Consider the following 27,343-nt stretch of genomic DNA (forward strand, 5'->3'; position numbering starts at 1 on the left):
GGACTAGTGCCAATGGGGCATGTTGGTTGGTGTGTGCAGTTTCGGCTGAAGGGCCGGATTCCACACTATGTGACTTTATGACTATCTCTCCCCAATCTGCCTCCTCCAATTATATTGATATATTAATATTAATACTGCAACACTTGTATCTCCCTTCCACCACAGTTTTTTTTAATGTTCAAAGAAGCAGTGCAATGATTTGCTTTGTATTATCAGCATATAATAAATAACCTATAAACTGTATTGTTACCGCGATTGAGCATAGCCTTTCAAATTGTATTTTGCATTTGACAGAGCTTGTGAAATTTCATTGCCAAATAGACATTGAGATGAAGGTATAGTTTTAATAGATTAGTTGCATCAAAATGCATTTGATCGAAATTACGATTATTTTGTAATGTCAATGCCTGCATATCTTTTGTTTCTGTTTTAATAGGTCACATTGAAGTGATTAAGCTGTTGGTAGCACATGGAGCTGAAGTAACATGTAAGGATAAGAAAGCTTATACTCCACTTCATGCTGCTGCTTCCAGTGGAATGCTCAGTGTAGTCAAGTATCTGCTGGACCTTGGAGTTGATGTAAGTCAATATATTTCCACCCATTCTATTGAATGTGACAATAATTCAGCCATACTTTATTTATCTATGTAACTTAGAGGTAATAATTTGTTATGATGGGCAAATGTTACCATATTTTTACCACACTTCCAAAGTTTTTTATTCGGCACAGATTTAAATGTTTTAAAAGTGACACGTGATATTACATGCTAACTTTAGTTTGTACCTTTTGCGTGTTTTGTAACACAAGTTACAATATATATATATATACTATCAATTACTATTTAAATTCTTGCAATGAAATGTGATAATGCATGTATAATTATATTCTTATTGAAATACCACCTCAGTAGTGCCAGCTTAATAAATAACATCAAAATATTAGTTCTAATGTATTTTTGAAATCAAGATGTCGATTTCCACAGCACACTCTTATCCCATAATAATAATAATAATAATATATTTTATTGTCATTGCACCTATGTGCAACGAGATTTGGTATGCAGCTTCCATTCGATGTCAAAACTTAAACAACTAATAAAATTTAGATTTAGATACCCCGAGAACATGGTTTATGAAAAGAACGTCAAAACAGCCTAAGCAGTAAAACAGTCAAAACAGTCTAAACAGTCATGTGAGCAATGACGCAATTAATACACTCAAGAACATCAAAAAATCTTGCAAATAGTAACAGTGAAAATCAAAATTAATTGAATGCTGAAAATAGTACCCAGTAAATTGGGAAGCATCTGTAAAGTTGATAGTTTGTTATTTTTTCTCGCTCTGGAGATGATTCCAAAGTCAGGTAATTGCAGATACAAGGACCTGCGGATGCAGTTTTTAGTTTTTATTATAATTATAATAAATGCTTACTTTTGATACTAATAAAAACATACGTGAACCATTGCTTTGGATGGTTACATTTCAGTTGCTATTTAAAATTAGAGCAATTTTGCATCTTCAGCCTCTCCTCGCTGAAAATTTTCATCTCTGATACATTCATATTTTGCTCTCATTAATTCATAAGATTCTGCACAAACTCCAACTAGCACTATCATCTTATTTGCAATTCATTTCCAATTGCTGTAGTAATTTAGTTTAAAATAGGTAACAAAATCATTGATAATGCAACAAAACAAAATATTAAATGAGAAAAATTAAAATACAGAAAGCATTTCATGAGTCAACACATTTGAATTGCATCATTTGCTGATGACATGGAATGTTGACATTTTAAAACTCGGCATGTTCCTTGGTTTTGAGACTTGTGGAATTCTTGAATTTTGTGAACAATGCAAGGTTTTTTGTGTGGAGTGCTGTGACCATTTACTGTTACATACTTCAACAGATTAATGAACCAAATGCATATGGAAATACCCCTCTTCATGTGGCCTGTTATAATGGCCAGGATGTAGTTGTGAATGAGCTCATTGACTGTGGAGCAAATGTCAACCAAGTGAATGAGAAGGGCTTCACCCCATTGCATTTTGCTGCTGCTTCAACACATGGTGCATTGTGTTTAGAACTATTGGTCAGTAATGGGGCAGAAGTGAATATCAAGGTAAGGAATACTACAGGTCTCTTGTCGGTACATGGAAATTAAATTCTTCACATTTGCTATGCTTAAGAACTAGGTTGAATACGAAGTTGAGTGATTTTATTCTTGGTGTCGGTAGCTTCACATGAAATGTAGGTCTTTCTTATTCATTTTCATGTAATGGCGATTTCCCTTGCAAATTGGATGTCTGAACTAAACTATTAGCTTCCATAAACCAGAGTAAACACATGCAAAAATTACTATGTTTGGAACTCTGCTTTGGCTAAGATTTTGGCAGTTGAAAGATTATTTCTTACAATTCCCATTCAAAAATAATCTTTACTTTTTTTGTTCACGATATAATGCATGCTTCATTTATGCACTCAGCAGTAGATTGCCTTAAAATTGAATAATATTTTCTGGTCTATTTTCTTTACGTTCCTTTCTTATGACCTGTGCCCCTTTTCCTTTATAAGGTCTTAAACATACTTGGATCACCCAATTCGAACAACTTGTCCACTTCTATCAAAAACATGCACTTTAATCGCTCCAAAGTGGGGTTTATCCTACCTTCTTGATGGTTGGTATTGGCCCCAGCTGCCATTATACCAGAAACAATTGCAGAATATCCTTTCTTCATTTTGATAGCTCTTGTCATAATGGCTACATTCTATCCTATCCTTCCCTTTACTAAAACTGAATCCAACCAATTTGGCAGTTAACTAATCTTGAGGTTCTGAGTTTCAGTAATCTGAGTTTCTTCAGCCATAGATGCTGCTGCACCCGCTGAGTTTCTCCAGCATTTTTGTGTAACTAATCTTGAAAACTGATGTGCAGTCTATCATCTGTTGTCCATTTCTAAGGAAATCCAGTTGCATCACAGCCATAGCTGCGTCAAGACCGAAGATTAGTTTAGCAAATTCAAATTTTGTTCTCTCAATTCTTCTGCAGATCTTGCATCTTAAAGGAGAGTTATTCCATCTCTCCTGTCTATCATTAATTCTACTTCACTATCATCTACCTGTATAATTGTGTGAGAAGTTTCCAGTTTACTGGTCATGTTTTAATTTGAAAATGCTGCACATTTGCTAAAGTTGATAGCCATTTCAGTGAAGGCCGTGCATGTTTTAGGAAATGCAGTATTTTATTCAATTTTAACAATAATGGTGTGTTGAATGGTTGTGGTGAAGATGTGATGATGGCAAAAAATATTTCTTCTGCCTTAGCAGTTTCTATACTCAAACCTTGAAAGACACCTTTATGCCGTCAGTATAATTTCTGTTTTGCCCATTAGCAAAACCTGCACTTAAAGACATAGTCACATCATCGAAACGGGCCCTTTGGCCCAACTTACCCATGCTGACCAACATGTCCCAATTACAATAGTCTCACCTGCCTGTATTTGCCCCATGTCCCAATAAACCTAATCAATCCATTACCTGTCTAAATGTTTTTAAATGTTATGATGGCACTTGCCTCAACTACTTCCTCTGGCTGCTCGTTTCACATACCTATCACCCTTGGTGTATAAAAAAAAAAAGTTGGCCCTCGGGTTCTTATTAAATCTCACCCCCTCCTCACCTTAAATCTATGTCCTCTGATTCTTGATTCCCCTACTTTGGGTAAAATAAAGCATTTACCCTATTTATTCCTCTCATGATCTTATCGCCATTAGATCACCCCTTATCCTTCTGCGCTCCAAGGAATAAAGCCTGGTCAATCTTTCCCTATAGCTCATACTCTCGAGCCTCTGAGGCACAGCTGAAAAGTCAGGCAGAGCTATAGTGACAGGAGATTTGGTAGCTAGTGGGGGCAGACAGGAGATTCTGTGGCAGATGATGTATTACCTCTCTACTGCCAGCGTCCAGGGTGTCTCTGAGCGGCTGCAGAACATTTTCAAGGTGGAGGCGAGCAGCCAGAAATGATTATGTACATTGACACAAATGACATGGGTAGGAAAAGGTTTGAGGTCCTGCTAAATTAATATAGGAAGTTAGACAGAAGTTTTAAAAGTTGGACCCCGAGGGTAGTAATTTCTGAATTGAAAGGAAGTGGTGGCGCTGCCCTGCAGCTGCGGCTCGCCTGCAATCCGTTTGTCTTTTCTTTTTTTTGGTTTTCTTTTTGTCCTGTTTCAGTTTATTTTAGTTTATTTTGGTTGTATATATGTGGGGGGTGGGAGAAACATGTTTTTGGTCTCTTCCTTCGGGGGGATGCAACCTTTTCTTGTCGTATCCCCCGTCTCCGTCTGCACTGAGGCCTAATGGTAGAGCTGGCGGCCTCCAACTGGGACCAACCTCGAGGCTCCGGAGGCAGAACCAAGACTTAGCAACGAGAGGCTGGCCGACTTCGGGGCTGTAGTGGCGTTGCGACGGCGGCAACCCAACTTCGGAGGCTCGGCCGTGGGCCCAGTGGACGACATCGTCGGGAGCTCGCAGGTCCCAGGTTGGTGACCTGTTTTCCAGAGCTCCCACGGTAACAGCTTTGTCCGCTGGACTGGAGGGTGGCAGCTTTGTCCGCCCCGGGCCGCAGAGTTTGAACCGGCCCGTTCGCGGAGCTCGGATTCGGCCGCGGGACTTACCATCACCCGGCGGGGTCGCAACATCGGAAGCCTGGATCGCCTCAACGCAGAGGGAGAACAAGGAGGGAAGAAACAAGGACTTTAAGACTTTTGCCTTCCATCACAGTGAGGAGGACCTGGTGGACTGTTGTGGTGGATGTTAATTATGTGTTTATTGTGTTGTTATTTTATTCTATGTTATGACTGCAAGGCACAACATTTCATTCAGACTGAAAAGTCTGAATGACAATAAAGGATACTTTACTTTATTACTCCTGGTGCCACTTGCTAGTGAGATGAATGCTTGGTTCAGGAATTGGTGCAGGGACAGGGATTCCGATTTTTAGACCATTGGAGCAAGGTGACCTATACAAGAGAGACTGGTTGCATCTGATCAGCAAGGGGACCGATAACCGTGCAAACAGGTTTACTAGTGCTACCTTGGTGGGTTTATACAAGAGAGGTAAGGAGGTGGGTACCAGAGTGCTGGGTCAGAAATAGGAAGGAGTGGTGAGAAGATAGAGGTTAGGACCAGCAAGTCTCAAACTAAGGACAGGCAAGGAGAGGTGAAGGAACAGGGTGATGGGCTGACATGTGTTTATTTCAATGCAAGGAGTATTGTGAAGAAAGCTTGGGACTATGATGTTGTGGTCATTGCGGAAACTTGGTTATGGGAGGGGCACAACTAGTCGCCTCAATATTCTGGTGTTTCAGGCGTGATCAAGAGAGAGGCAAAAGAAGTGGAAGAATTGCATCACTAATCAGCGAGACTGACACAGCAGCACTCAGAGAGGACATTCTGGAGGGTTCGTCTGCTGGGACGATATGGGTAGAGCTTAGAAATAAGAAAGTTGCAGGCACTGTTGGAATTGTACTATAGGCCTCTCAATAGCAAGGGGAGGAATAGATTTGTGGACAGATTTCCGAAGGATGCCAGAGCAATCAAGTTGTCTTAGTGGGTGACTTTAACTTCCCCAATGTTAACTGGGACTTGCTCAGTGCCAAAGGCTGAGACGGGGCAGAATTTGCGAGGTGTATTCAAAGGTTTCTTGAAACAGTATGTGGATAGTCCAACCTGAAAAGGGAACATACTGAACCTTGTGTTGGGAAATGAGCTTGATGAGTGGTGTTTCAGCGGAAAAGCATTTTGGGGATATGATCACAATTCTATAAGTTTTAAGATTGTTTCGAATAGGGAGAAAGCAGCCCCTTGTGGGAAGGTACCAAATTGGAGTAAGGCAGACTATAATGTTATCAGGCAAGAGCATGGGGTGGGGGTTGTTACACTAAGAACAGTTGTTATTGGGCAAGTGCACATATGACATGTGGGTGTCACCAGAGTGTTTTATTGTCATGTGTCCCAGATAGAACAATGACATTCTTACTTGCTGCAGCACAACAGAATATGTAAACATAGTACTGTAAACAATATGATAAACGAGAGAGAGAAAAAAAGTTCAGTGTGAATGTACGCAGATACCCACAAGTACACATATATCCACACATTTATATATACACACACACACACACACACACACACACACACACACACACACACACACACACACACACACACACACACACACACACACACACACACACACACACTCAAAAAACAAACAATAGTAGTGCAATAATAATAATAATAGTCGATTGAAGTTCAGAGCTTATTTGAGGTTGTAGTGTTTAATAGCCTGTTGGTTGTAGGGAAGAAGCTGTTCCAGAATCTGGACATTAGAGTTTTCAGGCTCCTGAATCTTCTTTCGGATGGCAGGGGTGAAATGAGTGTGGCCAGGATGGTGTGGGTCTCTGATGATGCTGGCTGCCTTTTTGAGACAGCGACTCCGATAAATCCCACCGATGGTGGGGAGGTCAGAGCCGGTGATGGACTGGGCAGTGTTCACAACTTTCTGCAGTCTTTTCCACTCCTGGACGTTCAAGTTTCCAAACCGGGCCATGATGCAACCAGTCAAAATGGTCTCTACTGTGCACCTGTAGAAGTTCAAGAGAATCCTCTCTGACATACTGAATCTCCTTCATCTTCTCCAGAAGTAGAGGCGTTGATGTGCTTTATTTATACTTGTACTGGGTCCAGGAAAGATCTTCGGAAATATGCACACCCAGGAATTTGAAGTTTTTGACTCTCCACCATCATCTCATTGATATAAACGGGATTGTGGGTCCTCATCTTTCCTCTTCCAAAGTCCACAATCAGTTCATTGGTTTTACTGATATTTAGAGTCAGATTGTTGTGCTGGCACCATTTGGTCAATAGGTCGATCTCACTTCTATACTCTGACTCATCACCATCTGTAATTCGTCCAACAACGGTGGTGTCGCCGGCGAACTTGAAGATGATGTTCGTACTGTGTCTGTCTACACAGTCATGAGTGTAGAATAAGTAGAGCAGGGGGCTGAGCACGCAGCCTTGAAGTGCTCCCGTGCTGATTGTTAATGAGGAAGAATTAACAATCAGAATTAACGTGCGGTTCCCGGAGGTTGCAGGTGGTTGCCGGAGGTTGCAGGTAGTGGAAGCAGGTAGGGAGACTGACAAAAACCTCTGGCAATCTCCGGGAACCGCACGAAAACCTTGGGTGGGGCACAAAGTCTCCAGAGGTTTCCGTTCAGGTTTCCTAAGTGGGACAGGGGCATTAGTCTCCTGAAGAAATAGAAGTGTTGGTGTGCCATTTTGGTCAGCTGCAATGTGGATGTTCCAGGACAAATTGTTGGTGATGTTTACACTTAAGAACTTGAAACTCACAACCATTTCCACCTTAGCAACATTGATATTGCTTGGGGATATACAGTGCCCTCCATAATGTTTGGGACAAAGGTCCATCATTTATTTATTTGCCTCTGTACTCCACAATTTGAGATTTGTAATAGAAAAAAATCACATGTGGTTAAAGTGCACATTGTCAGATTTTATTAAAGGGTATTTCTATCCATTTTAGTTTCACCATGTAGATTACCATTACAGCAGTATTTATACATAGTCCCCCTCATTTCAGTGCACCGTAATGTTTGGGACACGGCTATGAGATGGGGTTGCCGGGTTGGCATGATGAGCTGAATTTATCGTAAAACTATTTCTGAAAAGTTTTATTTTAGCATGTGCACTTAAAAACATAAATCAAGAAAACTGGAAATTCTACAACTATGTTCAAAGTGTATGATAAACAATTATCTTTGTACACTTAGTCAGATTCCATTTTTAAAGTGTACCCCTCTCTTCAACAGTAAAGCTTTTATCTTTAATTTGTCTTTCTACATCACAATTCCTTGAATTATTTTATCATTGATTGCATTGTTAATTTTATCAAAATCAGTCTGTTCAGTGCACTGTTTTGTTCCGGGTTAAATGAGTGGACATTTTGACTTACAAGAAATCTGGAATATGCTCTGCAAATGAATTGTGAGAGATTCCAACTTTGTATTCGAAAGAAAACTGCAGATACAAAGGAGAAATTGTATATTTTTACAATTGTAAAACCACGAGTAAAGGACAAGAGAATGGATTGAATAGTGATCTGCAGCACAGAGCAGTCATAAAGTGTGATAAGAACAATGTGTGAATGGCGTCCTTCAAGGCAGTATCATTTTAAATCCTGACAGTACTACTCCAGTTTGGAGCAGATCTGTTTCATCTTATAATGTTGATATGTGATTTGTTCTGAAGTCCAGTTTATTTTTAAATAGGGGAGAAAGAAGAAAAAGATGTAGGGGAGAAAGAAGAAAAAGATAATAAACAGAGAATAAGAGGTGGTGGGTTTCTTAAATGTGTATATTTTAATGCTAGGAGCATTGCAAGAAAGGTGGATGAGCTTAGAGTCTGGATTGACACCTGGAAGTATGATGTTGTGGCGATTAGTGAAACATGGTTGCAGGAGGGCTGTGATTCGAAACTAAATATTCCAGGATTTCGTTGCTTCAGGTGTGATAGAATTGGAAGGACAAGAGGTGGAGGTGTTGCATTGCTTGTCAGGGAAGATATTACAGCAGTGCTTTGGCAGGATAGATTAGAGGGCTCGTCTCGGGAGGCTATTTGGGTGGAACTGAGAAATGGGAAAGGTGTAGCAACACTTATAGAGGTGTATTATAGACCGCCTCATGGGGAGCGAGAATTGGAAGAGCAAATATGCAAGGAGATGGCAGATATTAGTAGTAAGGACAAGGTAGTGATTGTGGGAAATTTCAATTTTCCACACATAGACTGGGAAACACATTCTGTAAAAGGGCTGGATAGTTTAGAGTTTGTAAAATGTGTGCAGGATAGTTTTTTGCAGCAATACATAGAGGTACCTACTAGAAAAGGGGCAGTGCTGGACCTCCTGTTAGGAAATGAGATGGGTCAGTTGACGGAGGTATGTGTTGGGGAGCACTTCGGGTCCAGTGATCACAATACCATTAGTTTCAATATAATTATGGAGAAGGTCAGAACTGGACCAAGGGTTGAGATTTTTGATTGGAGAAAGGCTAACTTTGAGCAGATGTGATTTAAAAGGAGTGAATTGGGACATTTTGTTTTATGGGAAGAATGTAGTATAGAAATGAAGGACATTTAAAGGTGACATTTTAAGAGTACAGAATCTTTATGTTCGGTTTAAAGGAAAGAGTAATAATTGGAAAAAGGCATGGTTTTCAAGAGAAATTGGACATTTTGTTCGGAAAAACAAAGAGATCTCCAATAATTATCGACAGCATGGAGTAAATGAGGTGCTTGAGGAGTATAAAGAATGTAAAAATAATCTTAAGAAAGAAATTAGAAAAGCTAAAAGAAGATATGAGGTTGCTTTGGCAAGTAAGGTGAAAGTAAATCCAAAGGGTTTCTACAGCTATATTAATAGCAAAAGGATAACAAGGGATAAAATTGGTCCATTAGAGAGTCAGAGTGGACAGCTATCTGCAAAGCCAAAAGAGATGGGGGGAGATATTGAACAATTTCATTTCTTCGGTATTCACCAAGGAGAAGGATATTGAATTATGTGAGGTAAGGGAAACCAGTAGGGTAGCTATGGAAACTATGAGGTTCAAAGAAGAGGAAGTACTGACACTTTTGAGAAATATAAAAGTGGATAAGTCTCCAGGTCCGGACAGGATATTCCCTAGGACATTGAGGGAAGTTAGTGTGGAAATAGCAGGGGCTATGACAGAAATATTTCAAATGTCATTAGAAACGGGAATGGTGCCGGAGGATTGGCGTACTGCACATGTTGTTCCATTGTTTAAAAAGGGTTCTAAGAGTAAACCTAGCAATTATGGACCTGTTAGTTTGACGTCAGTGGTGGGCAAATTAATGGAAAGGATACTTAGAGATAACATATATAATCATTGGATAAATAGGGTCTGATTAGGAACAGTCAACATGGATTTGTGCCTGGAAGGTCATGTTTGACTAATCTTGAATTTTTTGAAGAGGTTACTTGGGAAATTGATGAGGGTAAAGCGGTGGATGTTGTCTATATGGACTTCAGTAAGGCCTTTGACAAGGTTCCACATGGAAGGTTGGTTAAGAAAGTTCAATTGTTGGGTATCAATAGTGGAGTAGCAAGATGGATTGAACAGTGGCTGAATGGGAGATACCAGAGAGTAATGGTGGATAACTGTTTGTCAGGGTTGGAGGCCGGTGACTAGTGGGGTGCCTCAGGGATCTGTGTTGGGTCCACTGTTGTTTGTCATACACATCAACTATCTGGATGATGGTGTGGTAAATTGGATTAGTAAGTATGCAGATGATACTAAGATAGGTGGTGTTGTGGATAATTAAGTAGATTTTCAAAGTCTACAGAGAGATTTAGGCCATTTGGAAGAGTGGGCTGAAAGATGGCAGATGGAGTTTAATGCTGATAAGTGTGAGGTGCTACATCTTTGCAGGACAAATCAAAATAGGACGTACATGGTAAATGGTAGCAAATTGAGGAATGCAGTTGAACAGAGGGATCTAGGAATAACTGTGAATAGTTTCCTGAAGGTGGAATCTCATGTAAATAGGGTGGTAAAGAAAGCTTTTGGTGTGCTGGCCTTTATAAATCAGAGCATTGAGTATAGACGTTGGGATGTAATGTTAAAATTGTACAAGGCATTGTTGAGGCCAATTCTGGAGTAGGGTGTACAATTTTGGTCGCCAAATTATAGGAAGGATGTCAACAAAATAGAGAGAGTACAGAGGAGATTTACTAGAGTGTTGCCTGGGTTTCAGCACCTAAGTTACAGAGAAGGATTGAACAAGATAGGTCTTTATTCTTTGGAGCGCAGAAGGTTAAGGGGGGACTTGATAGAGGTCTTTAAAATTATGAGAGGGATAGACAGAGTTGACGTGGATAAGCTTTTTCCATTGTGAGTAGGGAATATTCAAACAAGAGGACACGATTTGAGAATTAAGGGACAAAAGTTTAGGGGCAACATGAGGGGGAACTTCTTTACTCAGAGAGTGGTAGCTGTGTGGAATGAGTTTCCAGTGGAAGTGGTGAAGGCAGGTTCGTTTTTATCATTTAATAATAAATTGGATAGGTATATGGACGGGAAAGGAATGGAAGGTTATGGTCTGAGTTTAGGTAGATGGGACTAGGTGAGAGTAAGTGTTTGGCAGACTAGAAGGGCCGAGATGGCCTGTTTCCGTGCTGTAATTGTTATATGGTTTGTGCATCGTGGAAATGAGAATTACCCACTATTACCCACTTTCCAGGTCTGCCTCTAATCACTTCCATGTTCCCACACTACTTCGTACTCCGAATTTTAATTTTATCCAGAAATGATTCGGCCAGCCTTTTTTCAAATTTGTTTTGAAAATCCATGTAAATAATAACTGCAGTATTTCCTGTTCAGTTTATTTTTTTCTTGGTCAATGGATTAGCGTTTTAATTCCATGTTGACTAATCAAAATTAAATCTTTCAGAGAGTTTTTTTACTATGATTGGTGGAACCTTGGACACAATTGTGATGGTGAAATAGAGCTATACTATAAGTTGATAATAACTGTATATGGTTTAATCTGTTTTAGAGTAAAGACGGGAAGACTCCATTGCACATGACAGCAATTCATGGGAGGTTCTCAAGGTCACAGACCATCATCCAAAATGGTAATTAATATTTTGCTAAAGCAGTTACTAAACTTTTCAATAATTTAGTTATGAGTTTAATACTCTTTGTATGGTTTATATATTCTTTTTGAGTAGCTTTAACCATTTGAATGATAAAATGAGGAAATTTAGGTTCTTGATGTACTGGGATGTGTTGGAATCATTTGGTTATAAAAATGTTGCTCCAATTTAATTGAATGCATAATTATTTTAACCTTAATTGAATACCTGAATGAATGCATAATTATTTTAACCTTAAATTACAAATTATGAGCAAAATCTAAATTATAGTCTGTGAATCTCTCTTGTGTGCTGACTGGTTATTTAAGGTGTGATTCATGGACAACTGGTTTAAGCAGCACCACAAGAAACTAGATGCTGGACTTTTAAGCAAATGCAATGTTCTGGAGTAGTTCAATGGGTCAGGCAACATTTGTAGAGGGAATGACAGATGAAGCTTCAGGTCAAGACCCGTCAGACTTTTGCTTTATTTCTGGTTGCATTAGTGTGGATGGAGACCAGATAGAGAAGAGGCATAAGGTTGATGGGTTAAAAGTGGTAACATTACAAGTTAAGATGGTCAGACTGACGCCTGATAAAGTTGGAATCAGAACAGGCCATTTGAATATAATATCTGAGTAAACAAGACAGCTTCTTGAACCTGCTTTGCTATTTATTTTGGATCACAACTGATCTCATCTTTGGTCTTGATACTTTCCTTCTCAGCAATGCTTTTCCTATGTCACCTATCTGCCTATTTTTACTATACAGATTATATACAGGTCCACCACTGATTTTTCCAGCAACTTATGGTCTGGCACCTACTTTATTCCGACTAAAATTACGAGAGTGTCCCTGTAAGTCTCCCCTGAAAATGTGGTGCCTCGCCAGGGTGAGGTGGCCAATTTCGACCTCATCGCCACTTCCACGCCAATCAGTGGGTTGAATCTTCCCCCTTCAGCCGGGGCTGTGAAACTGGCCTAGCCGGAGCCAGCAGATCCGTTCCCATAGCCGACTTCCGAGGTCAACTTTGCGGGATGATTTCTTGGCTGACTCGGCGGACCGTTCTGGTACCGTTGGACTCTTCTCAGAGGCCGTGACCTCTGCTGGTTCAGCAAAACGGATAATCTAGAAAGGCTCTCGAACCAAGGATGCTGGAAAATCTGTCTTAAATATTTACAACCCTCTGAGGGAGGAATTTATTTTTCATTTCTTAAGTGGCCAACTCATTTTCCGAGAGTACCCACTGATTGTAGTGTTCCCACCAGGAGAATCATAGCATGTACCCCCTCAAACTGTTCAGAATCTGATAATATAGTTATGTTACTTCTCATTCTTTTCAGCTCCAGTCATTACAGGCCAAGATTCTTTTATCTTTTGTTATAATGCAATTCCTCGCCCAGAAATATATCTAATGGGCCTTTGCTACACTATCTTCAAAGCAAATATATCCTTACTGAATAAAGAGAGCAAATCTGCATGGAGTACTTCAGGTGTAGTACCAAAAGAATTATACAGTTGTAGCAAGTCTACCTTGCTCTTCTCTTCCATTTCCTTACATTAGCAGCCAATATTCCATTTACCTTCCCAATTACTTGCTGTATGTCTGTTAATATTCTCCAACTGGCTTTTATTGGTTCAATTCACTTACGAATTAAAAAAAATTCAAAATAGACTTTATTCAGGTAATAAATATATGCAATACATGAACCGTGCAAAGAAACTTCATCCAACATTTTCGGAGGCTATACAAATTATTCAATACAGTCTACATACATTGGTCAAATTTCACAAATGTATCCCCCACCTTTGCCACTCATGTGGCCCACTGGCGTGGAATCTCTTCCCTTATTTTGAGGGGCGTCTCCACCACACCCTGCCCCCCCATGTCCAGCAGCGGAAGGACCCTAGACTGTGGCCCTCCCCCACCAAGCCTTGGCGTTGGCTGCACCGAGCTTCAGTGCGTCCCTCAGCACGTACTCCTGCAGTCTGCAGCGGGACAGCCGGCAACATTCCCCGACGGACATCTCGCTCCGCTGGGTGGTGAACAGCAGACCAAAGAGCGTCTTTCACCGAGTTGATGATCTTCCAGCAGCACTCGATGTCAGTCTCTGAATGCGTCCCTGGGAACAGCCCGTAAATCACAGAGTCCTCTGTGATGGAGCTGTTCGGAATAAAACATGACAGGGACCCTTGCAGACCTCTCTAGACTCTCTTTGCGAATACGCACTCTGCAAAGAGGTGGGCAACCGTCTCCTCTCCATAGCAGCTGTCCCGAGGGCAGCGTGCGCTGGTAGTGAGGTTCCGACATTGCAGGAAGGATCTGACTGGGAGGGCTCACCTCACTGCCAGCCAAGCCAGGTCTTTGTGCTTCAGGTTCAATTCACGTACCTATATGTCTTGAAGGAGGTGTCTATAGTCAGAGGGCATAGCTTTTGTGGTAAGTAGCAGAAGAATTAGAAGGGACTTGAACTCGTTCACCTAGCGTTTGGTTGAAATGTAGAACACGTTGCCTGAGGAAATGGTGAAGGCAGGAATTCTCACAATATTTAATGAGTAATTGAAGTGCTATTGCATAGTAAATGTGTGAGCATAATTATGTTAGTTTTAAAGTAATTATGGGAAAGGATAGACCACAAGTTAATTATTCATGTAATCACACATTGCGGAGCTACGCCTTTCAGCTCAACTCATCTATGCTGGCCAGGATGCCCCATCTAAACTAGTCTTGTTTGCCCCATATCCTTGTAATTTCTTCTGTCCATGTATCATCAAATGACTTTTAAATGTTGTTATTGTACATGCCTCGACTACTGGTTGCTTGTTCCATATAGGGCAATGCTATTTTTGACGGCATTAGTCAGAAACTTGCAAAGGTTAGTTGAGAGAGGTTATTTTCAAGTAAAGGGATGTTTGACAATTGGGAGGTTTTTAAAAATGAGATTGGGAGAGTGCAGTAACAACATGTTCCTGTCAACAGAAACAGTTCGGGAACCCTGGTTCACAATGGATATTGAAACACTGGTTGGAAAAAGAAGGATATTAATATCAGGTTATAGGCAGCTGGGATCAAGAGAATCATATTTGAAACACCAATTTATTCAGTTTTAAGAAGTTATCAGATAATATTTGTATTACATTCATATTTTCTATGTTTCTATTAGTGGAGTCAAGGGATATGGGGAGAAGGCAGGCACGGGTTATTGACAGGGGATGATCAGCCATGATCACAATGAATGGCGGTGCAGGCTCGAAGGGCGAATGGCCTCTATCTAATTCTCTCTTAAATCCATCCAGTGACTTGGCCTCCACTGCCCTCTGTGGCAGGGAATTCCACACATTCACAACTCTCTGGGTGAAAAAGTTTTTTATCACCTCAGTCTTAAATGGCTTCCCCTTAATTCTAAGAATGCGGCCCCTGGTTCTGGACTCGCCCAACATTGGGAACATTTTTCCTGCATCTAGCTTGTCCAGTCCTTTTATAATTTTATATGTTTCTATAAGATCACCCCTCATCCTGCTAAACTCCAGTGAATACAAGCCTAGTCTTTTCAATCTTTCCTCGTATGACAGTCCTGCCATCCCAGGGATCAATCTCGTGAACCTACGCTGTACTGCCTCATTCACAAGGCTCCTCAATCCTTAAGAGACCAAAACTGTACACAATACTCCAGATGTGGTCACACCACAGCCCTATACAACTGCAGAAACCCCTGCTTTCTCTGCATTACCTGCCCCTCCACCAAATTTCATATTATCTGCAAACTTGGCCACAAAGCCTTCAATCCCCTCATCCAAATCATTAATATACAACATGAAGAGTAGCAGCCCCAGCCCCGACTCGTGTGGAACTCTGCTACCACCATGCCATAAAGTTCCATTTATCTTGCAGTTTGATATTCCCAGAAGTGCGATCATTTCTATCTTGAAATATAAATTTTACAATGTATTGCAGCATCGATTGGGAACCTTTCATCTGTTTGAATATTTAATTTAACCATTTCCTGCATCTCTTGCGTTTGTACCCGATCTCTTTTGCCAACAAGCTGTTTAAAAATGAAAGGTTTGATCCAGTTTCAGATTATTAACTGGTAGTCAAACAAAAAATATGATTACATTTCTACAAATTATTTGCAAGAAAGTAATATATTATAGGAATGTAGCCTGATAGAATGCAGCCTACAGGTGAAGGTTGATAGAATAGAACAACCTTGTGAGAAATAGAATCCTGACATGTTTTTAACAATGCGAAAAAATTATTTAAATAAATATATTTGTTTCAATAAATGTATTAATTTAATTTAAATGTTTTTTGAAGTTTAAATATACTTCATAAATATGCATTCTGCTTTATTTTCTGTAGGTGCAGAAATAGACTGTGAAGATAAGAACAGTAATACTCCATTGCATATAGCTGCTCGATATGGACATGAGTTACTTATAAACACACTAATCACCAGTGGAGCTGACACTGCAAAGTGAGTAACAGCTATTGACAAAAATTAATACCTTGCTTGGATATTGAGTAGTCTTGGAATACAATTTGACTCCAGAAATCATTGCTGCTGAACTCAAGTTTATTGTCAAATGACATTTTAATCTGCATTTACATGAGGAATAGCTAGATGGTGATGAAGATTAGGGATTATTCTTGCTCTCACTCTCCCTCTCCTACATGTTCTTTCTTTCTCTCTTATCATCACTAAATCACGTTGAGAGAACTATTAATCATTCACACACAACACAATTGCCATGGTCAGCTAATTCAACCCATACTAAGGATGCCATTTGACTATACAGTAAATAAGATGCACAATTTTGTTCCCCATTAAAGTTGCTAGAATGTAATGTAAGAGTTAAACAGGATTTTCAGCTAAAATGGACGTAGAAGAATTAATAAATCATCTGGTCACCTGTAAGGATATTCAGCAAAAGGATGAGATTTTTTTCTTTCTAAGAGACATCGAAAACCAACTGTGTGCCTGATGGAATAAACAACCCTTGTTTTCAGTACTAACAAGAACATTTAGGATTAGGATTAACCTTTTATTATATAACTGCATACTTCGAGAAAACTCACAGGACTTCACCTGGGGGGGAAGAGAGGGAGAGAGCGAGAGAGACTTCATCTTAGGCCGTGATCCGGAACAGTGCCAGGACTCTTGAGTTCTCCAGACCAGGCATCGCAAACGGGAGTCTCCCATGGGCAGAAGGCAGAGTCTTGTTGCTACCAGCCACCACTCATATTGTGAAAACTTAATGAGCAGAACAGTGTGAGATTTATTGTTTATTTAATGCTTTTTCCTGTATTTTGCTATAATAAAGATAGTTGTTTGTAACCCTGATATGTCCTTTCTCCATTCATTGAACCAAATCCTGGAAACCCGCTTTTATATTTTATTACAGTCATGCTTTCTCCAGAACATTCTCTCAGAAATAAATTTCAATTAATCTAACTTCAAAACATGAGATTCTAAATCATGGAATTATTCAATTTTTTGCTTGCAAATCTTGTTGGATTGATGATCATGAAAACAGGTGACCAAAACGACACACACTTTTTTAAAACATTCCCTTTAAAGATTAAACAAGCAAAATCCATGGAAGATGGAATGTGCTTGGGCAATGGGAATGTTCTTATCCAAAATGTGATTGCTACTAATCTACATGAAAATAAAATAATTTTATTTAACATAGCCAACGGTTAAGAGCTCTCTGACATTTAGGAGGTTTCTTGATTAATTTTTATTTATTACACAAATTATTTCATATTTTTACATTCCAAATAGGAATACTGAAAACAAATATTTTAGGCCATCTTTTTTATGCCCAGAACACATAAAAGGAAACCAAGGATAAAGAACAGGAATATTGGGAAAATAAATGGAAATAATGAGAAACTTTAGTACAAGGCTGGACTATAGAAAAGTTTTTTTCAGAATAGCTTGGGAAAGAGCTGAGATGTTAGGGGAAGGAATCCATGGAAGTGGGAGTGATAGTTGAAATTTCTGCCATCCAGTGATGACAGTGCAGACTGCAAAAACACACATATCTTAATCCAAATATTTTTAGACTTGATTTGTCAATGATGCAGTAAACAAATAACTCTTTTTATATTTCAAGCTTTTGCATGAAATAATCTTCCCACAGATCAGTTTTCACTTTTATTATTTATCTTCTGTCAAAATTATTTCCAGTTCACCTTTTTTATTTATTAATAATTCTGTATTGTTACTTTTTCAAGGGCTTTCATGTGGAGCTTTTTCCTCATGATATTTCAGTGTATGTTTTTCAGTAGCCGTAGATCACTGCTGATTCATAAACTTCTCTAATCCATGGACTTTGGATATAGCACTAAATCTTATGTTAATCATTTAGGATATGTTAATTATGGCCTCTCCCCAAAATGTAACGGTGAAGGTGTGTTAATTATGTATGCTTCTTTAGCAGTACATTAATGTTTAGAATGAATTACCACTATACACATTTTGTAGCTAGTTACACCATCTTCCTAACTAGGTGACCATAAAGTTTGCACAGCGTCTTGTTGCCTTCAAATCAGGTCTGACCATTTGGGTCAAAAATATTGAGAGAACATGATATATCAAAATGTTTATTCAATAAAGTATCTTATTCTTGACTGAAAGGATGAATGGTATTTTGCATGAATTAATTCTAATTTAAAGTGCAAGTGAAATGAATTTGCCAGCAGCGGTACAATGAAAAAAGAACACACAAAAACACAATAAAAATTTAACACAAACATCCACCACAGCATTCATCACTGTGGGGGAAGCATAAAAATTGGCCAGTCCTCCTCCATTTTCCCCCGTGGTCAGGAACTCAACCCTCCGCAGCTGCCGTTGCGGGCGTCCAGATGAGTAAAAGTCAAGGTAAGTCCTGAATCGGTGCCTCCCCAACTGGAGACCGCGGCTTCAGGTTGGTGTAGGCCGCAGGCTGGTGGTCGAAGATTTAAAGTTCCCACCGTGCCGCAGCCAGAAGCACCGCAGAGTGCAGGGCCGGCAGTTGCAGCTTAAGATTCTTCAACTATTTATCACAGTTCAAATACATTAAATCAGTAGCTAATTTGGTTGCCCTTTTCTTTGTTACCCTCGTTCGTAAAAAATAGTTTCTCCAGCACAACAAGCAGATTTAAATATTGTGTTCCAAGAGCAGGGCAAATGGTGCTTAGAGTATGCTCATCTTTTCCTGAAATTTGTATTTCACCCTCAACTAATATGTTTGACAGTATGGTGAATTTTACACACCTTTGCCACAAACTGCCACCTCAATGATTTAACCTAATTATTCTTGAATCTATTTTTAGACCAGCTTTGGTTTATTTCATAAATAGGCTTTTATTAGTATGGTTATTTAACTTTTTTGCCATGCATATGCCTTTTGCATTTGTGTGTCATTTGTGTAGAAATGTAGATGTGTTGCATTGGCAAATGTTTGTGTGCCCTGTTTTAAATAGGCCAGATTATGAATTAATTATTTTTGCTGATGTAAACCTATATTTCATGGGAAGAATAATATTTGGAGCGACTGGGGATTGTTTAAAAGATGCATAGTTAATATATAAATACATTGTACTAATACAGTACCTAAACACATTGCTCAAAAAAATCCATATCCTGTCACAATCAAATCTAATTGAAATACAGTTGCCATGTATCGGGTTCTGAAGATAAAAATCTGAATGGAATATATTTGTACATTTATTCACAAGATTGATTTACAATTGATTATTAATGTCCAACAGTGCATTGTATTTAAGTAGTCTATATCTCGCATTTTAATTGATAAGTTCCTATAATCTCATTTGAAGTATCACTAGTGGGGTAGAGTGGTAGACAATAAATAAAGTAAGTTGATTTTGATGACACCCTTTAATGTTGGAAGTAATTCTGCTTCACAATTGGTTGCAAAAGTTTTTAATTAAGAAAAGGAAATGTTTATGCTATCTAATATTTTGAACATCTTAAAACTTTGTTTCTTCCACTCTAGTCGGGGTATTCATGGAATGTTTCCCACTACATTTAGCCGCCTTAAGTGGTTTTTCCGATTGCTGTCGCAAGCTGTTATCCTCAGGTACTGTAATAAACTTAATATCTTGGTTTCATGTTTTGATCCCAATCGTCTAAATTTGGTCTTTATCAGTGTAGTTTTCCAGTTCTTTTAAGGGTGAATTCCAATTTTTTTTTCCACCTAAACTTTGATTAATGGTACATACAGATTCCCTGTTGTATTTAAACCTCACTATCTCCATCGCAGGTAACAGACTACTGACTGACATCTACTACAAACCCACTGACTCCCATGGCTCTCTGGACTACACGCCTTCCCACCCTGCTTCCTGTAAGGACTCTATCCCCTACTACCAATTCCTCTGTCTACGTCGCATCTGCACCCAGGATGAGGTGTTCCAAACCAGGGCATCAGAGATGTCCTCATTCTTTTGGGAACAGGGGTTCCCCTCTTTGACTATAGATGAGGCTCTCACCAGGGTCTCCTCTATATCCCATAGCTCTGCTCTCACTCCCCATCTCCCCCCCCCCACTCGTAACAAGGGCAGAGTCCCCCTTGTCCTCACGTTGCGCCCTACCAGCCGTCACATACAACAGATAATCCTCCGACATTTTCGCCACCTCCAACGTGATCCCACCACTGTCCACATCTTCCCTTCTCCCCTTTCGGCTTTCCGCAGAGACCGCTCCCTCCGTAACTCCCTGGTCAATTTGTCCCTTCCCACCCAAACCACCCCCTTCCCTGGTACTTTCCCCTTGCAACCCCAACCGCAGGAAATGCTACACTCGTCGCTTTACCTTCCCCCTCGACTCCATCCAAGGACCCAAGCAGTTTTTCCAGTTGAGGCAGAGGTTCACTTGCACCTCCTCCAACCTCATCTACTGCATCCGCTGTTCAAGGTGTCATCTGCTCTACATCGGTGTGACCAAGCGCAGGCTTGGCGATCGCTTCGCCCACCACCTCCGCTCAGTTCGCATTAACCAACCTGATCTCCCGGTGGCTCAGCACTTCAACTTCCCCTCCCATTCCGACTCCGACCTTTCTGTCCTGGGCCTCCTCCATGGCCAGAGTTAGTCCCCCCGCAAATTGGAGGAGTAGCACCTCATATTTCGCTTGGGTAGTTTACACCCCAGCGGTATGAACATTGACTTCTCCAATTTCAGGTAGTCCTTGCTTTCTCCCTCCTTCCCATCCCCTTCCCAGCTCTCCCACATCCAACTATCTCCGCCTCTTTCTTTCTTGTTCCCCCCCCCCCCCCCCACCCCCTCATCAGTCTGAAGAAGGGTCTCGTCCCGAAACGTCACCTATTCCGTTGCTCCATAGATGCTGCCTCGCCTGCTGAGTTTCTCCAGCATTTTTTGTCTACCTGATTTTTCCAGCATCTGCAGTTCTTTCTTAAACATTCCTCATTGCTGCTTGTTTCATCACTTAGAATTTAAATCCTGGATTATCAGATGGCTATTTTAACATTGATCTAGTGGATAACCAAAATAGATCACATCTGCTCTTATTATCTTGTATGCTTTAGTATAGATTTGAGGAAAAATATATACATGTGCGTAACACACAATGCTGGAGTACCTCAACAGGACAGGTTGTATCTGTGGAGGGAATGAATTGGTGGCTTTTTGGGTCGGGTCCCTTCTCCAGACCATTCCCTCCACAGATGCTGCCTGACCTGCTGAGGTACTCAAGCACTTTGTGTTCTGATCAAAATTCCAGCACGGCAATTTCTTGTACCTCCATATACACGTCCAGGTTCTATGCAGCATGATTGAAAATATTTAAGGTCAGCTTCTCTGCTTCTCAGTTATTTTTTGCACTGCTGGAACCTTGTCACTTAGTGTTACCTCTTGTTAGCTCGAATAACTTGAAAGGCTGAAATTAATTTTTCTCTTTTAAACTTTGAGATTATTATTTACTGATCTCTTTGATGGAAGTAAGTTGTCTTCCAAAAGTAAAATAGAGGCTGAAATCTCTGCCATTGGCCATCTACTAAAAATTGTTAAAACATTTTTTTTATCTTATTAAAAATCAGCCTGAAAGAAGGGTTCTCTACCCGAAACGTTACCCATTCCTTCTCTCCAGAGATGCTGCCCGTCCCGCTGAGTTACTCCAGCACTTTGTGTCTATCTTCGATTTAAACCAGCATCTGCAGTTCTTTCCTACGCATATTAAAAAATGCTGTTTTATTTTTAATTCTGTGTCACAATAGACAGTATGGATGGGATTGTCAGTTAATTATTTTAAATGTGTGATAGTATCTTCATGTATTTTATCTTCTAATTTTTGTAACAAAATAAACAGGATGCTTGTCATTTGCTACTGATTTAATATAGAAATTACTGCGAATCAGCATTAAAACTTTTGCTGTAGTGATTTGAATAGCTTTTTTTTTGTGAATTTAACTACGATTTCACAAAAGATGTGCTTTATTTTACAGGCTTTGATATAGACACCCCAGATGAATTTGGCAGGACTTGTCTTCATGCGGCTGCTGCTGGAGGGTGAGCAATGACCTTGTACTTCTTGTGAGTGAATATCACCGAGCCATTGAGCAGCAGTGTTGTATCAGTAATTGTATCCCTGTGCCTCACAGAGCAGCAGTTACATCTAGTCAATGACATGCAAATAGCAAATGACAATAGTTGTGTAGAAGCTGAACTAATTACAATGTGAATGCAGAAGAATTACTGCAATCAAACATGACCTTGATTGAGATAATTTCAGGATTTAGAATTTTTAGGCATTTTCTGTGACTTGCTCCTATCTTTTAATGAAAGCAACTTTTATTAGGAGTGTATAGGCTTAGAATGTCCTGACTTTATTAATGATGTGATTTATCTGAAGAAGGGTCTCGACCCGAAATGTCGCCTTTTCCAGGCCCGTACGATGCTTTTCAAAAAGGAGGGTTGCATGACAGGATTACAAAAACAGGATTACAAAAACATCACGAGTGCGGAGCCTGAAGTCTCTCGATGCCAGGGTCAGGGGTTTTAGATGCTCTAATGCATTCTGAGCCTTATTTTGGAGCATTTTTGCACCAAATTTACGACCAATATTTCAGAAATTAACAGGAATCTGAGAGGTAGCTTTTTCACACAAAGGTTGGCGGGTGTATGGAACGAGCTGTCAGAGGAGGTAGTTAAAGCTGGGACTATCGTAATGTTTAAGAGACATTTGGACACGTACATGGATAGGACAGGTTTAGATGGATATGGGCCAAACGCATGTGAGTGGGACTAGTGTAGATGGGACATGTTGGTCGGTGTGAGCAAGTTGGGCTGAAGGGCCTGTTTCCACACTGCATTATTCTATGACTAAAAAGTTAAGAAGAAAAATGCATGTAGATAAGTAGAGCAGATTTGAAAGAGGAGTGAAATGTAAAGGCAGAGAGAGGTTTATGGGTGGAAAGGAACATAGGAAAGGAGAGGGGAGGGTGGACTTGGGCAGATGGGTGAAGGGAAAATAGACACAAAGTGCTGGAGTAACTCAGTGGGTCAGGCAGCATTTCTGGAGAACATGGATAGGTGACATGTCACAGAGTGCTGGAGTAACTCAGTGGGTCAGGCAGCATCTCTGGAGAAAGGTATAGATTATATTTCAGACCCTTCAGTAATATTCATGATGTGACAATTATAGACATTCCTTAATGTTACCCAAACTATCGTGAGCTACTTTGTGACGGTGCTTGCCCTCTCCTATAATGTCTCTGCTGCCTTGGGTGATGCAGGACAGGACACAAGCTTTGGGACATGGTGTGAAGCTGTTGCAGTCTGTCCCAGCCTAGTAAAAACCTGGATGGAGTGGATGTGGAGAGGATGTTTCCACTAGTGGGAGAGTCTAGGACCAGTGGCCACAGCCTCAGAATTAAAAGATATTCCTTTTGGAAGGAGATGAACAGGAATTTCTTAAGTCAGAGGGTGGTGAACTGTGGAATTCATTGCCACAGACAGCTGTGGAGGCCAAGTCAGTAGACATTTTTCAGGAAGAGATTGATAGATTCTTGATTGATACGGGTGTCAGAGGTAATGGGGAGAAGGCAGGTGAATGGGTTTGAGAGGGAAAGATTGATAGTCATAGAGGGTTACAGTGTGGAAACAGGCCCTTCGTCCCAGCATGTCCCATCTCCACTAGTTCCACCTGCCCATGTTTGATCCATATCCCTCCAAATCTGTCCTATCCATGTACCTGTCTAACTGTTTCTTAAATGTTGTGATAGTCCCTGCCTCAACTACCTCCTCTGGCAGCTTGTTCCATACACCTACCACCCTTTGTGTGAAAAATATATCCCCCAGATTCCTATTAAATCTTTTCCCCTTCACCTTAAACTTATGTCCTCTGCTCCTCGATTCACCTACTCTGGGCAAAAGACGCAACCATATCTATTCAAATCATGATTTTATACACCTCTATTAGATCATTCCTCATCCTCCTGTGCTCCATGAAATATAGTCGCAGCCTACTCAACCTCTCCCTATAGCTCTGGCCATCTAGTCCTGGCAACATCCTCGTAAATCTTCACTGTACCCTTTCCAGTATGATGACATCTTTCCTATCACATGGTGCCCAGAACTGAATACAATACCCTGAATGCGGCCTCACCAACCTCTTATGCAACTGTAACATGACCTCTCTTCTATACTCAGCCTGACCCGCTGAGTTACTCCAGCAACTTCTATACTCAGCCTGACCCGCTGAGTTACTCCAGCACTCTGAAACGTCACAGAACAGGGCAAGATTAGCAAGTTTGCTGATTATACAGAAGTGAGTGGTTTTGCAGATAGTGAAGATGGTTGTGAAAGATTGCAGCAGGATCTGGATCAATTAGCTAGGTGGGCAGAGGAATGGTTGATGGTTGCATGGTTCCTTGAAGGTCAAGTCGCAGGTACATCAGGTGGTCAAAAAGTATTTTGGCACTTTGGCCATCAGTCAGAGTTTTGAGTATAGAAGTTGGGAGGTCATGTTGCAGTTGTATGAGACGTTGGTGAGACCGCATTTGGAATATTGTGTTCAGTTTTGGGCACCATGTCATAGGAAAGATGTCAAACTGGAAAGAGTAAAGAGATCCCCATCCTGGATCAGTCCAATCAGGGTTGTCTCATCCGCAAACTTGAGAAACTTGACAGAGGTGGCTGTGGAGGTGCAGTCATTGGTGTAGCGAGAGTAGAGGAGAGGGGAGAGTACGCAGCCTTGCGGTGTTCCTATGCTGAGCGTTTGCGGGTCCGAGATGTGCTTTCCCAGCCTCACATGCTGCTTCCTGTCTGTCAGGAAGCTGGCAATCCACCGACAGAGGGGTTCAGGCACAGCTCGGAAAGTTTTGAGCGTAGTAGCTCTGGCACAATGGTGTTGAATGCAGAGCTAAAATTCAGCAACGGGCGCAGCGTGGACTCTCGGCGTGGAGTGGATGAGCTCTCGCCGGAGGGGAGCGCTCCGTTCGCTGGCCCGCAGCAGCCTGAAGCTGGGGTCTGGAGCTCCAGCTGGCGCAGCGTCCGCAGCCTGGGATCCCTCGTTGGGGACCCGGGAGAAGAAGATCCGACCGCCGGTCTGCGGCCTACTTCTGCCGCGGGCGCAGCAGGGTCTTACAATCTTGAGCGGAGTCCCTCGTCGGGGATCCCTGTAGGGGAGCTTCGATCGTCAGCCCTGCGGTCTGCAGTGCTTCTGTCAGCGGCGCGGCGGGAACTTTAAATCTTCGACCGCCGGCCTGCAGCCTACACCATCTTGAAGCCGCGTTCTCCGGTGGGGAAGCACCAATTCAGGACTTACCTGGACTTTTTACCTTGTCTACTCATCTGGACGCCTGCAGCGGCGGCTGCGGAGGGTTGAGGTCCCGACCATGGGGGGAAATGAGGAGGATTGGCCAAATTTTGTGCCTTCCACCACAGTGATGATTGCTGTGGTGGATGTTTGTATTAACTTTTTATTGGGTTTTTGTGTGTTCTTTTTCATTGTACCGCTGCGGGCAAATTCATTTCACTTGCACTTTATGTAATTGGGTGTGGTGGTGATTGGAGTGGGGTGGGTGTATAAGGGCCCAGTCTTTCCAGACTGAGGTCAGGCTGTGAGTGGGTGTGAAGTGTTGGTTGGGTGGAAAAGGGTCCACTCTTTTCATACTGGAGTCTTGTCTTAAGTAGGTGTGAAATGGTGAATGAGAAGGAGAGGGTGCAGGGTCCATTCTTTGCAGACTAGGGTCTGGCTGTGTTGGGGAGTTACGTTTGTGATTTTCAAACCTGCAGTAAAACTCATTCAGGTCGTTCGTCAGCTGACGATTGTCCAAAGAGCGGAGGCTTTCCTTTTATAGCTGGTGATTTCTGGCATGCCCTTCCAAACTGAAGAAGAGTCACTAGCTGAGAACTTGCTCCTCAACTTCTCAGAGTGCCTTTCCTTGGCAGCTCTGATTCCTCTTCTCAGCTCTTTATCGATTAAGCTATCTTTTAACTCTTTAACGATTAGGCTATCGGCTTGACGCAAATTTACCCCCATCCCTTGCCTTGATCTCGAAATGGAAATGTTACATCTGGCAATAATGATCCTATTAAAGTGTATATTTATGCCACAAACTATGGAATTCATATTTTTCAGTATTATCAAGGAAAAGAAAGCCGTTCCAATTGTTTGATGTTATTCATATGGAGGAGAAAATATAATAGCTCTAAAACCTATCTTAATTTTGCAATCTCACTAAAGATAATCCCCCTTTCCCTCTCCCATCCATCTCTCTCTCCCTCCCCATCTCTCTCTCTCCTCCCCTCCTTCACCTCTCTCTCTCCCCCTCCCCTCCCTCCCCCTCTTACATTCCATCCTCTTTCACCTTCCTCCCTCCCACGCAGCATTGGAAGGCGGGGAGGGGGGGGGGGAGATGCAATGCGGCGGGGGGGAGGGGGGAGAAGAAAGGCGTGGGCCCAGTGGGGGGGACGTGTGGTGTCGTGGGCCCGACGGCGGGAGAGACGAAGGCCCAGCCGGAGCAGCGTCTGGTGTCAGGGTTACGGCTGCTGCCAGTCGTTCCCGCTCCCGCCCGGCGACGGGAGAACGGTCTCCTGTTAGACCCTTCGCGGGTAGTTTCCCACCCAGGATAAAAACCAGACTCCCCCTCCTGCAACGCAATATTCCACTACCTACCCAGAGTAGACATTGATTGTGTGGACTGCATAATGCAATCTGATCCCGCCCCGCCGGGCCCACTGCGCACGCGCGGAGAGACAGCGTCATTTTGCGACGCTACTGTTCCACCTACTTCCCCCAACTGCGGAATGGTCGCAATATTTTTTCCCCAAATCATCCAGCGGGCGGGAACCAGAATTTCGGGTAAACGCTGATTGCGATCCAAATGTTTTTTTCCTCTGGATTTGTTCTTACTGTGGGCAAAAACAGGGGTGTGTGAGCGCACCCAACGCACCCCCTCTTCGGACAGCCATGTATTCCATCTCTCTATAGATGCTGCCTCACCAGCTGAGATCCCCCAGCATTTTTGTCTACCCTTTTACCAACATTTTTTCCAGCATCTGCAGTTCATTCTTAAACAAAACTCTTTTGTTCAGTTGACTTATTATGAATAACATTTAGATTACCCTTCAGTGGCTG

At 41.5% G+C, this 27,343-nt stretch overlaps 1 protein-coding gene across 1 annotated transcript in view; it reads left to right on the forward strand.

Moving 5' to 3' along the window:
* The window catches only part of ankrd28b (ankyrin repeat domain 28b), a 139,954-nt gene that overhangs the window by 53,174 nt on the left and 59,437 nt on the right, over window positions 1-27,343 (forward strand). The window contains 7 exon segments of the mRNA XM_055656704.1: window positions 437-579; window positions 1,907-2,119; window positions 11,653-11,731; window positions 16,095-16,209; window positions 19,742-19,760; window positions 19,762-19,825; window positions 22,206-22,269. Of these exon segments, the coding sequence (XP_055512679.1) occupies window positions 437-579; window positions 1,907-2,119; window positions 11,653-11,731; window positions 16,095-16,209; window positions 19,742-19,760; window positions 19,762-19,825; window positions 22,206-22,269 (697 nt within the window).

Source organism: Leucoraja erinacea, chromosome 2, assembly GCF_028641065.1.
Source record: "Leucoraja erinacea ecotype New England chromosome 2, Leri_hhj_1, whole genome shotgun sequence".
NCBI lineage: Eukaryota > Metazoa > Chordata > Chondrichthyes > Rajiformes > Rajidae > Leucoraja > Leucoraja erinaceus.